General features: G+C 34.1%; 1 protein-coding gene across 1 annotated transcript; it reads left to right on the top strand.

Annotated features, from left to right (window-relative positions):
• The first annotated feature begins 934 nt into the window (after window positions 1-934).
• On the top strand, window positions 935-6,943 carry LOC123220334. The gene is made up of 5 exons (XM_044642524.1): window positions 935-4,248; window positions 4,357-4,863; window positions 4,962-5,675; window positions 5,793-6,608; window positions 6,719-6,943. The coding sequence occupies exons 1-5, from the start codon at window positions 1,045-1,047 to the stop codon at window positions 6,743-6,745; spliced, it is 5,268 nt and encodes a 1,755-aa protein (XP_044498459.1). The 5' UTR covers window positions 935-1,044; the 3' UTR covers window positions 6,746-6,943.
• Window positions 6,944-13,688: the final 6,745 nt, after the last annotated feature.

The following is a 13,688-nucleotide window of genomic DNA, read 5'->3' as shown; positions in this document are numbered from 1 at the left end:
ACTCAATCATTAAAATTTAGATATGATTTGTTTAAAGAAAAAGATATTTTTAATAATTTACAGAATATATATAACAGGATTAATGTTTCTTGTATTTCAAAAAAATTGGATAATTTGAATAATATTGATTATGTGTGATCTTAATTAGATTATACTTGAAACACTGTGTTTAACTTTAATCACACATAGGATATTGCGTGTCTTACCAGATCCTTCCTAGAATAATGCAAATTGCCTTGGACCGCACAAGCCTATGTGCTTGTCATGATCATAGTCAACCAAGGCTTAGTCATGATTTATGCCCATGGATGAGACTACAAATTTTTAAACATTTTTAATGGAAAGTATTTTAACCTTACATGTGCATGTTAAGGATGAAGACAAAGCCATCCAGCAACTTGATAATAATATATTACTTTTGTTTTTAAGTGTATCATGTGCACTTGTTTGCAGTTTGAAAGGCTCAAAATCTCTACAGAAATGAAGATAAAAGTCATTTAGCAAGTTCTAATAATATTTTGTTGTGAAATATTGGGGATATGGTTAGTTTATTTTGCTATTTTAAAGACCTTTATTAATTTTGTAAGGGATTGGGAAGGAGTCGAAATAATAAAGTTTTGTTGGGAAATCCCGTTGATCAATTTACTTACATATAAGTTTTTTTTTTTTTTGCTATTTTTTTGTTCATATGTAATCTTTTATTAATGATATTTTATATGTTAACAGATATTAACTAATGAATTGATGTGTTATTATTTGATTGAATAATAAAACACTAACATTCTACCCATGAATATTATTCACAAATACTATTCACGAGAAAGACGGCAGGAGAGTACTATTCAATACTTTGTTGGAGTCTTGGGTAAATTAATTTATTTAAATTCACATGAAGGAAGAAATTTTAATAATACCATTGACGATACAGCTAGCAGCCACCTCTTACTGATCCTCCTTGCTTTTTTCAAGCAACAGATCCAAAAAAGTTCATATTTCTCCATTCTAGTCTGGTTGCCTTGTTGAGTAGTCTTCTTTTCTTTTTAAATGGAGCGGCTATGCCAGAATACGATTTCCAGTTTGACTGTAAGCACTTGGCGATTCCTCGCTGATTATTTCGGAGGGCAGTCTCTTTGGCACTACGTTTGGCACTACGAGAGCGACCTTCAGAATCTCAAGGCTCAACTTGAGAGGCTGAAATTTGTCGAACAGCGCGTGCTGCACAAGAATCAGGCTGCTGAAAGAAATGGGGAACAAATAGGAATTGAAATTGTGGAGTGGCTGAATAAAGTGGACGAGCTTATTCATAACACAAGGACCATTATTGATGATGAATGGAAAGGAAACAATAGATTTTTGGGGGGGTTTTGTCTTAATTTTGGAACCCGCTATCGGCTCGGTATGAAATCAGCCAGGAAAGTCCAGGATATAGTTTCTCTCTTATCTAAAGGGAAAAAATTCCTTGAAATTTCCTCCCGTCCCATTCCGGAGGAGATTTCTAGCTTGATTACTGCGGCTGAAATTTACCCGATTAGTTATCTGCTCAACTATAAGAGATACTATGAGAATCTCATTAATGAAGTTGAGAAGTTGACCGATGCCGAAGAGCATACGCAGAATATGATGAAGGCTGCCGAAAGAAATGGAGAAGCGATTTTTGAGGATGTTTTACATTGGCTGGATGATGTTCAGAAGCTTGTCCATAATCTCAGGACATTTGAATTCTTTGAACTGAAAGCAAATACCCGATGTTTCTTTGGGTTGTGTCCTGATCTGATAGCCCGTTATAGTCTCGGCAAAAAAGCAGTGAAGCTACTGAAAGATGTTACTCAACTCCGGGGAGAAGAAGTGTCCGGTAGAGTTTCTTACCCTATCATTCCGGCCAACATTTGGCTTACTTCTACAAAAGCTTATGAGAACTTCAGATCAAGGAAGTCCACTTTGGATTGTTTACACGATGCATTGAAGGATAATAGTATCAACATCATTGGGCTGCATGGAATGGGTGGCATTGGCAAGACTGTGCTACTGAAGCAAGTTGCGGCTCTGGTTGAGGCAAACAAGCTCTTTGATGTTGTGATTTTTGTCGAGGTAACCCCGACTCCAAACATAAAAAAAATTCAAGGAGACATTGCAGATTATCTAGGACTGATGTTCCGTGAGGAGACAGTACATGGTAGGGCAAGTAAGCTACTTAATAGATTGAAGAAAGAGAGGAACATGCTTGTAATATTAGATAATATCTGGGAAAGTCTTGATTTGAGGGATGTTGGAATTCCTGTGGGAGATGATCATGAGGGATGTAAATTATTGCTAACCTCAAGAGATCGAGAAGTAGTAAGCAAGATGGGTTCTCAATGTATTTTCACTGTTGGTGTTTTAGATGAAGAAGAAGGATTTGGTTTATTTAAGAAAATAGTAGGTGATTATGCAGAGAACCAGGAGTTTCAGTCCTTAGCAATTGACATTGCCAAGGCATGTGGAGGGTTGCCTATTGCCATTGATTCAATTGCCATGTCTTTAAGAGGCAAGGATGTATCTACATGGCGGGATGAATTGCGAATTCTGCGAAGACTTTCATTTAATGACTTCACTGGGTTTCTTGCAACGGTCTATTCAAGTATAAAGTTCAGTTATGATTTTTTAAGAAGTGAGAAACTCAAGTCAACTTTTTTGCTTTCTAGTCTAGTGAAGCATTCCGATGATGTTTGCATTATGGAGTTGTTGAAATATGGAATGGGTTTGGGCTTATTTGAAGAAGCTAGTACGCTGGAAGAAGCACAGAATATTATATATCATTTGGTCTATGAACTCAAAAGCTCTTCTTTGTTGCTTGATGGTCATTCAAGTGAATGGTTTACCATTCATGATCTTGTTCTTCGTATTGCCATGGCAATTGCAGAAAGAGATCTACATGCTCTTATACTGAGAAAAGATACTGCAATAGATATGGATGCACTTAGAAGCTGCAAAGCAATCTCTATACATGACAGTAATATTACAGAGCTTCCTGAAGGTTTGGAATGTCCGCAACTGAATTTTTTCAGTCTACTTTCTGGGAATCCATTTGTGAAAATTCCAGAAAACTTTTTCACAAGAATGACAAAGCTTAGTGTACTAAAATTGACAAAAATACACTTATTGTCACTACCTTCCTCGCTTCGTCTCCTTGTAAACCTTCGGACGTTGTGTTTCGATCAGTGCAAATTGGGAAATATAGTTGGTATTGGAGACTTGAAGAACCTAGAAATCCTTAGCTTATCCCATTCTGATATTAAGTTTTTGCCTAATGATATGAGTGGCTTGACTCGGCTGAGGATGCTAGATGTGAGCAATTGTTCCAAACTAAAAATTATTTCTCCAAATGTAATATCAAGGTTGTGTAATTTAGAAGAACTGTATATGGGTAACAGCTTTGTTCAGTGGGAAGCTGAAGACGGCAACTCTGAAAGAAGAAATGCTAGCATTGATGAGTTGCAGCATTTGTCTAAATTGACATCTTTAGAAATACATACTAATGATGCCAATTTTCTACAGAGAGATCTTTTATCTAAGAAGTTGAAAAGATTTAAAATATTCTTAGGAAATGAGTGGGACTGGTTTGATGATTATGGGACTTCCAGAACACTGAAACTCAAGCTCAATTCTAGCATTTTGCAACAGGATGGGATAATCAGGCTATTGAATGGGACTGAAGAACTTTACCTAGATGAATTGCAGGATGTCGAGAATGCTCTTTTTGAATTAGATGAAGAGGGTTTTCCACGGCTGAAGCATCTCCACATCCAGAATAATTCCTCCTTTCGGTGTATTGCTTACTCAATGGACCGGAACCCTCATTATGCTTTTCCCAACTTGGAGTCGCTCTTTCTTCACAATTTGAGTAATTTGGAGAAGGTATTTTATGGTCAATTCTCTACATTGTCATTTTGCAATCTAAAAATCATAAGGGTGGAGAAGTGTGATAATTTGAAGGACTTGTTCTCATTGACCTTTGCCAGAGGCCTACCACAACTTCAAACACTTGAGGCGATTGAATGCAAGAATTTGTTGGAGATTTTTACTGCCGAAAGAGAAGATGAAATCCATAGCAGTGAAGTGATTGATAAGACTGAGTTAGGCCAGATACGATCCTTGTCCTTAAAATCTCTTTCACATATTAGAAGCTTAATGAGGTTTCCTACCTCACAGTCCAATGAAGGCATTTCAGAGGATGAGTCACGTTCAGACATGCCGCTTTTCAGTGAAAGGGTAAGTTAATCTTAATTATTAGAGATGTCATATGTCCTTGATTAAAAAATGTTATTACTTTTTCCATTTATATGAATGAATTAATATTGAAACGAGAGCTTTCTGTAGGTTCTGTTTCCCAGGTTGGAGGTGTTGGAACTCGGTGAAATTCCCATTGAAAAGATTTGGCACAATCGAATTTCGTCAATGTCTTCTTCCGTTCAGAATTTAACACATTTGATCTTGTGTGGATGTAAAAAATTAAAAAATATCTTTTCATCTTCAATATCCACAAGCTTCATGAACCTCCAACACCTTGAGATATGCCACTGTGATGTTTTGGAAGAGATAATAATCATGGAAGAGTTGAGAGAAGAAGAGAGTAACGAAATCACAATCTACGACCCTCTTTCAGAGTTAAGAGAAGAAGAAGAAAGGGAGGGCATAATCTTCCCTTGTTTGGAATGCTTGGTCATAAAAGATCTAGAAAAACTTACAAGATTTTGCTCAGGAAACTACATTGAATTTCCATCTTTGAAACAGTTGGAGATAGAGCAGTGCCCTCAATTCAAGGCATTCATCTTTACAAATATAGGCACAGATTCAGAGGAGACTCAACCATTCTTCAATGGAAAGGTACAATACATTATGCTGTTTACTTGGATGAAAGTTTTTCAATTACTTTGAATAGTATTAGCAATAATATCAGTTTCTCAATGGCATGAATCCTATAGGTTGCATTACCAAGCTTAGAGGAAATGGTAATCTCTGGCATGGATAACTTGAAGATGATATGGGACAGCCAACTCTCCACGCAATCTTTTAGAAAACTGAAAGTAATTGAAGTCCACAACTGTGATAACCTGTTGACTATTTTAACTTCTAATGTGTGTGAAAGATTGTGGCAGTTAGAATCTCTAACTGTTACGGCTTGTGGTTTATTAGAAGAGATATTTGATCTGCAGATGCTAAATTTTGAAGAAAGACGTTATAAAGCTCAGTTAAGAGAATTGGTTATCCATGGTCTACCAAGCTTGAGGCATGTGTGGAAAAAAGACCACCAAGTAATGCTTTCCTTTCCAAAGCTAAACATAGTGAGAGTTTCTGGATGTCAGAGTCTAGAATATCTGTTTCCAGCCTCCATTGCAGGGAACCTTTTGGAACTTGGAGAGCTTGAGATGGTTAATTGCGGTGTGAGGGAGATTGTTTCAGAAGAAGAAAGGGTAGAAGATACTGTTAGGTTTGTCTTTCCACGGGTAACCTTCCTCAAACTCTCAATGCTGCAACAACTTCAATGTTTCTATCCTGGAATACATACTTCAGAATGGCTGGAGTTAAAAAAGTTGGAGGTGCATGATTGTGGCAATGTGAAGATATTCTCTTCAAAATTTCTTAGCAACCAAGAAATTAATGCACCAGCTGAACAACCCCTCCTCTTGGCTCAGAAGGTATCATCAGACCTTTTTGTTTTTGTCCTCCGCTTCAAGTATAGTATGAAATACTGTGTATTTTATGAAATTGTTAGAGAAGCATCAACTTCAACTTACTTCTTTATCTGTACCTAGGTCTTCCTAAAATTGGAGGAGCTAAAATTAGGTGGAGAGCTCTTCGCAATGATATGGCAAGGCGCATTTCCAGACTACCTCTTTCGCAAACTTGAAGTTCTTCACATTCTGAAAGATGAATCAGATGTTTTTCCACTTTATTCTATTCAGAGATTTCACAATTTGGAAAAACTCATTCTAAGTTATGCTTTATGCCGAGAGATATTCTCACATGAAGAGGTGGAGGGATATGCCAAGGTGTTGACAAAGATTAAAACTTTAAAGTTGTTTGTACTTCCTTATCTGAAGTATTTGTGGAACCAAAAGTCAGAACTAGGCACAGTTCTTCCAAATCTTGAAATTCTTGATGTATGGTGGTGTGATAATTTGATCAGTTTAGTGCCGCTCTCAGCATCTTTCCACAATTTAACAACTATGGAAGTGTGGTTTTGCAAAACATTGAAGAACCTAGTAGCATTTTCAACAGCCAAAACTCTTGTTCAACTTAAAGAAATGAAGATATGTGGATGTGAACTGATGACAGAAGTTGTGGCAAATGAGGGAGATGTAAAAGAAGCTGAGATTGAGTTTTGTAAATTGAGGAGCTTAACACTTTTTCGTTTACAAAGTCTTAAAAGTTTCTGTTCTGGTAATTATGCCTTCAGATTCCCATGTTTGGAAGAATTATTTGTAATGGAATGCCCCAAAATAAATATTTTCTGCCGAGGAACTTTAAGCACACCAAACTTACAAGAAGTACAGCAGACCTGGGCAGCGGATATATGGCGTTGGGATGGTGATCTTAATACAACCATACATCAATTGTATAAAAGAGGGGTACATTTCAATTTGCTGAGCAATTTGAGCAAATTCTATCTAATTTAGTTTAGTTTCTTTGTACTTAATTCCTTCATTCACTTTGAATATGTCGTGCTCTATGGTTACAGAATGCTGAAACTTCTGATGAAGACTGACTTCATCTTCTAAGGAGCTTGGGACATTATGGTTCGCGTTCCTTCTGTTCAACTTCAATGGTGAGAACCCTTTCGTTTGTATCTTCATTGTGACATTGCTCCTCTATAAGTTTCAACAGTTTTGTGTTCATTTGATAATTTTGTGTTTGTGTTTGGCTTGTATTTTATATAATGGAAATTCTGAGAGATTTTGTTTCAGATTGTGAAGGGATAGAAATTCATGAGCTCGTTGACAATTTACACTTCTCAGTTCTGATCTTTTCAACCACATTGATTTCTTGATTGCCTTTATGAGAAACACGAACTCAGTTTTTACAAAAACTATGCAAATGGCTGAGAGAGAACATATTTTTGAAACCACCTATATCCACATCTCAGGTAACTGTGAACAGGACATCATTTTTGCTTATTGTTAAAATATAACTTATATTTAAAAAACTGTTAACCTAAAGTTCTAGGATCCGAAGAAGTTTAGTTGAGTTACCATTGTAATTTTGAGTTACTCCGATCATTACTTTTTAAGAGAAACCTTACTTTACATTATACACCATTCAAAGAGATTTTCATCTATTTAATAATATTGACGACTACTCTGTGAATGTAAACACATTGTCAAATCACCTAAGATGAGTGCAATAAGTGCAAATGCAATTTTGGACAAGTTCCACGGTAGAGGAAATTTCACATTATGAAAGTTGTTTCAGACATGTTAACATGGAATAGCATTAGTGTGGCAGCCAATATGGATGAGGAAAAATGACATGACATGGAAGTAATCGTCTTTAGTACCATCGCATGTGTCTGGTAGATTCTATAATTTACAATGTGGTCAACTTAAGTGTATTTTGGGTTAGTTTTGTTTATTTTGGGTGTGTTTTGAGGTTTTTTTTTTTTTTTTTTGATATAATTTAAACAAAAGAGTATAATTTAAGGTTTTTGTTGGTTGCAGATGTCAACGTTAGCATACAAATTGTTTGTCATCATATAAAATGTTCATATCAATGCACCAAAATGATCATGTCTAATATTGGATTTAAACTGAGCTGGCTCGATTTTGAAAGCCGGTTCGGTTTGAATTCGTTTAGTTTGAATTCAAACTACATTCAAGTTGAAAGAGTTAGTTTGTTTTTAAAACTGCGTTATACTCAAGTTAGGGGGTGTTTACCTTAAATTTATAATTTGAATCCATAACTCAAATTTGGCTTAGATTCGATATTCGAGTTTATGACTCATTTACAAAACGATATCATTTTGCCCATTATTGGGTAAAATAATGTCGTCATTTTTCAATGAGCTGCGAATTTAAACTATTAATTCGAATCGAGTCATTTTTTATTTGAACTAAACTTAACTCACCTTTAATTTGATTCAACAAATTCGAGCTAGACTATTTTTTATTTGAGTGAAACTCAAGTTAAAAGATATTTGGGCTTAGTCTAATTTGTATCTACCTTTAATCAAGTCAGTGTTTTTAACAGAAAAACTACTACGTCATTCCTATTTAATGTCTTTTAAAGCCAAGTGATAGTTCAGTAGGGGTTTATGTAAAACTTGATTGAACTGATAGAAATTTGCAGTTTAGTTTGGTTTAAGTTCAAAAATGATTTGGTTTGGATTGTAAATTTTTTTTAAAACGATTAAAAATTTAAGTGGTCTATAAACAAACCAAAGTGTCTTTAGAGTTATCTCATATATATAGTCTCTACTAGGTAAAGATGATGAGACCAATCTAAACATTTTCCTTGCTACATCCAAATTAGTAAACTCCGAAGAGACTACGTCAACAACTTATTATCAAGATCTCTCGCTTCAATACAAATATATTAAAAGACACAAATATGTACCCTTAAATTTATGTGCAAAATGTAGAAGCAGATACGAGTTCCTAACATTCCAAACCATCGTGGGTAGGGTTGGATTTGAACCGAGTCCATTCAAGCTCAAGCTTGGGCTCAATTCAAACGAACCCAAAATGAGTCAACCCTATACAAGCTTGTTCGAACTTGAGCTACTCGTCAAATTTGTCAATTAAAAATTTTGATACAAAACGATATCGTTTCGACTAATATATTTTAAAACAATGTCATTTTAGTAACAAAATAGTTAAAAACTCAAGCTTGAAACAAGTTGAGCCAAATTCGAACTGAGTTTGAGTCTAGCTTCAACGAGTTCAAACTCGAACTCGAATTTTACTATATACAAACTGAGCTTAAACGAGCTCGAGCTCGACTTAGCTCCAATCTAGCCCTAGTGGTGGGTAAAATAGTTCATACTAAAATGGTAAAGTTGAGTAAGAGACAATTGGTAGAGTGAATCAGAAAATAATAATTAATTGACTACAATATTATATTAATGAAAAAAATCATTAGTCTCTCTCATAGTTTTATTACAACCATTTATTCCTTTATCATACAATTTTAATCATATTATCCTAGGGTTAAATTCGAATTGAATTTATTTGAATTCGATTTAAACGAGTCCAAAACGACCTACGCTCAAGCTTGAGCCTAAAAAATTAACATTTTCGAGTTTGAGTTTTAGAGTATTTAGTTCGTAAAGCTAGCAAACTTAAAACTTTCGATATAAAATAACGTTATTTTAATTAATATGTATTAAAACGATATCATTTTAATAACAAGCTTGTTGAAAGCTCAAGCTCGTGTTATACTCAAGCTTAGCTCTTTTGAAGTAAGCTAAGCTTGAACTTATTTGAAGCAAGCTCGAGTTCAGTTCCATGTAAATCGAGCTTGAAAATTTTATTTCATAGATTGATTTTTATTTCTAAAGCTTGAATAAATAATTATGAAGAAATTTGATGGAAGAGAAAAAGAATTTTATGTGAATTTTATATTATATGTATAAATAATAAATACAAACCTAAATATCATGTAAAAACTAATATTTTCAAACATGGATGATTAGATATTGACCTAATGAAATAATCAATTTAAGATACACTGATGATCGTTTAGTTATACTATTAAAATATTTATTAAAAAAATTATTCAATTTTATCTAATTAACCATTAAATAAAAATTTTGGATTACATGTCATCACGATGATGTATCAAATTGCTGAAATTTTCTAAAACTAAACCCTGTTTACGTATTCCAATTTTTTCTGCTCATTATTTGGCACAATCTTTGTTGTTTTTCTCTGTGATGGAATTAACTGCAAAGTTGTCTTTGGATTTTACCGCTGCAAAGGGATACCAGAGACCTTTGACCTCCCTATTGAATTGATGTTATTAAATATTTCTTATCATTTTATTATAAATTTTATTTGCGTAATTCAGGTTAAGATTGAATATTTCCTAACACAGTAACGATACTAGTTCTAAAACCCTTATAATTTCACAGTTGAAACCCTGAAATCTGGCAACAGAGGGCACCATAGAACTTGTAAAGAAAAACAGCATTACAAAGCTTTTTCTTCTGCCTAATTCTTACCAAGAACACCAACCAAACCATTGAATGATAATACAAAGAGGAATGGCCTGTACATGAATCACCAGACAATCGAAGACTCTATAAGTGCTTGATTCAGAGGAAGTTGCCTGATCTATCCTTCCTCCGAATCTCCACCACAATAAAACTAAAACTATATTTGAGTTGAATTGTTCCTTCTCAGAATTGAACCAATTATACCAGAACCAATGACATAATCCTTTATCATTAATTAAATGAATTAAGTAAAAAGTTTGATCTTGTTAGATCAAGAGTATTTCAAATATGTGGCAAATGGCTTCGAAGAACAGAACACAGATCTGAAACCCACCTAATAAATCACTCAAAGAATGAGTAGATCAGGTAACTTTTCTCTGAACCAAGCACTTGACTTCTTTGATTGCATGATACATGGACAGCCCACTCCTCCCATATCATCATTCAATATTTTCTTGGAGCACTTGCTAAGAAATACGCTCCTTTGCCTTACAATTCTATCAGATTTTCATTGTTTTTGAGGGGTTTTGTGGGTTCTGAAAGGGATTTTGAGGTGGCTTTTTGTTATGAATTCATGGTTTGTATGGAGGAGGCAAAGTTGCACATATAATTTTGTTGTTTAAAAACTTATCTCTTATTTGCTTTTACAGTTCAATTAGAACTCTTATACCCGACATTTCCAGATAGCTAAGAATATTACATAGATTCTAAGAGACTTTATCGCCATGAACATGTAGGAGACTTCATCTTTTATGGCTCCAAAGAAATAAAAGTAATGAAGAACTCATTTGTTTTGACTTCTGAAAAGGATTACTAATCCTTAATTTTTTTGCAAAAATCGTTCATCAGTGGTTGTGAACAACCGTTCTTTCGTAATCTTTTTGACCTGGTTCCATTAGAGGAAGTATGAAAGATTGGAACTGTATTCCAGACATGTTACAGCTGATAGTGATCCCTGAATAATACAAGGAATCCCATTCCGATCTTGAGCGTTCCAACAGAGTCTCCTAGGAATGATGTGTAAAACTTTAGTTAAGAACATAATTTAATACAAACATGCATAGAATATAAAATACTGAATTCTTATATTAAATTGAATGTAGAATTAATAATTAGGGATATAAAAAAATTTGTTTGAGTCATATCTCTGAAACCAAGGATCTTCATAATACTACCTAAAACTTGAAAATTTGTTATGATAGGTCTTCCACTCCAGAAACCTCTGTATGATGGCTTTGAACGTGTAAACATATCAAAATTAGCTTTTAGAGTGGGGACTTAGCCTATTTATAAGAAATTATCTGAATCTTCTCATTAAAGGTCTAATAACTAAAGACCCACACTAAACCGTCTATCCAAACTAATAACTTTTAAGTGTATTAAATATGTCTTTATTGATCACTTAAGTCCATCTGTAAACTGGCATTGGACTATCTAATTATCCGATTTTATAAAACCAAAACTATAATTAATGTTAGCCCACATTAGGAAATTTCTAACATTCTCCCACTTGGGCAACATTAATTATTTTATTTTAAGAAAATAAAACAATTTTGACTCTCGGATAATCAATGATTTTAACTTTAAGAGGCCACTATTTTATAAAACAGAATAGTCCAAAGATAAATTACACTATAATAAACAATCCAGTTGATATGATCATCAATAGCGAACCAACACATCACTTATGCATTATATGACACGAGATTATCCTCGATTACAATTACTAATAATCAAATCAACACAGATTAAGTCTAGGAGTGTGGTAAAATAGTACCTAACAAGGTGATCATAAGCAGTACTATATATGTCAATCTTCTTTATGATTTCTCTCTAACCTTTACGTTTTAAAAGAAACAAGAGAAATCTTTTTGCTTCCAATGAAGCCTGTATGTTTCAATTTTACTCGAGACTAATGAAACATACTCATACAACTATCATTCTCAAAGGAAACTTTATCTTGAGACACATGTTATACCTGAACCTTATACATGTGCATATATCCATACACAGATAAATATATAATCAAACATTCATATAATAAGTTTTGCAAAACTCATAATTATAATAAATCACCCAATAAAACAATGTCATAAAGTTAAGTAGAAAATAACCATAAATTATTTTAAGAGCCCTACTAACCTAAGACATCAAAAGATTCTAACACACCTATATTCATCACATAACCTTTTAAAATAATGGGTCTGAGTCCTTTGGTTAAGGGATCGGCGAACATTACATATGTACTAATATGCTTCACCATGATGTCTCATTTCTTTACGAAGTCCCTGACTATAAGATATTTTAGCTCTATATGTTTTGACTTGCTACTGACTTTATTGTTCTTGTAAAAGAACACTGTTGTATAATTATCACAATAAATCACAAGCAACCAAGAAATAGAGTCAACCACTCGAAGCTTAGAAATATAATTCTTCAACCATATGACATGGGTAGATGCCTTATAGCAAGCAATAAACTCTACATACATGGTTGAAGATGCTACTAATGTCTGCTGACACTTTTCCAGGATATGGCCCCACTTGCAAGCATGAAGATGTGCCCTAAAGTGGATTTGAATTCATCAGGACATCGATTGAAGTTTGAATCAGAATATCCCACCACTTCAACAGTTTCCATTCTTATGTACACAAACATGAAATCTTTAGTTCTTTGTAAATATCTCATGATTTTCTTTGCTGCTACCCAATGATTAGAATCAGGATCAACAACATATTGACCAAGAACATTCACAACAAAAGCTATGTCAAGTCTCGTGCACACTTAGACATACATCAAACTCTCAATCACACTAGCATATGGTTTATCTTTCATGAATGCCCTTTCAATGTCATTCTGATGACACTGTTTGTTACTAACCCTATCTCCTTTTATAACAAGTACATCACCAGCTCTACAATTTTGCATCTGAAATCTTTTAAAAAGACGCTTAATATATGCCTTTTGAGATAAGTCGAGCAAACCACAATTTTTATCTCAATGGATTTCAATGCCGAGAACAAAAGAAGCTTCCTCAAGATCTTTCATATCAAAGGCTCTAGACAAAAACTACTTAGTCTCAAAAAGCATACTGCACCACTGCTTGCAAGCAAAATGTCATCAACATAAAGTACCAAGAAAATAAACTTCCTTTCATTGATCTTCATATACACACACTAATCAAATTTATTTTCAATGAACCCATGTGAGGTCACAACCTCATCAAACTTAAAATACCATTGTCGAAAGGCATGTTTTAAACCATAGATAGACTTTTTAAGTCTACATACTATATGTTGTTTTCCATGAACCACAAAACCATCTGGTTGTCTCATATACACCTCCTCATCAAGATTACCATTGAGAAAAGCTATCTTTATATCCATCTGATGAAGCTCCAAATCAAAATATGTTACTAAGGCCATTATGATTCTGAACGAATCTTTTGAGGATACAAGTGAAAATGTCTCATTGAGGTCAACCCCTTTTCTCTAAGTAA

The sequence above is a fragment of the Mangifera indica genome, chromosome 7, assembly GCF_011075055.1.
Source record: "Mangifera indica cultivar Alphonso chromosome 7, CATAS_Mindica_2.1, whole genome shotgun sequence".
NCBI lineage: Eukaryota > Viridiplantae > Streptophyta > Magnoliopsida > Sapindales > Anacardiaceae > Mangifera > Mangifera indica.
Note: the sequence above shows the minus strand (reverse complement) of the source record. Positions and strands in the feature narration are given on the sequence as shown.

Excerpts from the sequence above, each read along its gene's own strand:
- LOC123220334 (XM_044642524.1), top strand. The coding sequence starts at position 1,045 with ATGGAGCGGCTATGCCAGAATACGATTTCCAGTTTGACTGTAAGCACT. Across the intron at positions 4,249-4,356 it reads TGCCGCTTTTCAGTGAAAGG|GTTCTGTTTCCCAGGTTGGA; the intron begins GTAAGTTAATCT and ends AGCTTTCTGTAG. Across the intron at positions 5,676-5,792 it reads CCCTCCTCTTGGCTCAGAAG|GTCTTCCTAAAATTGGAGGA; the intron begins GTATCATCAGAC and ends ATCTGTACCTAG.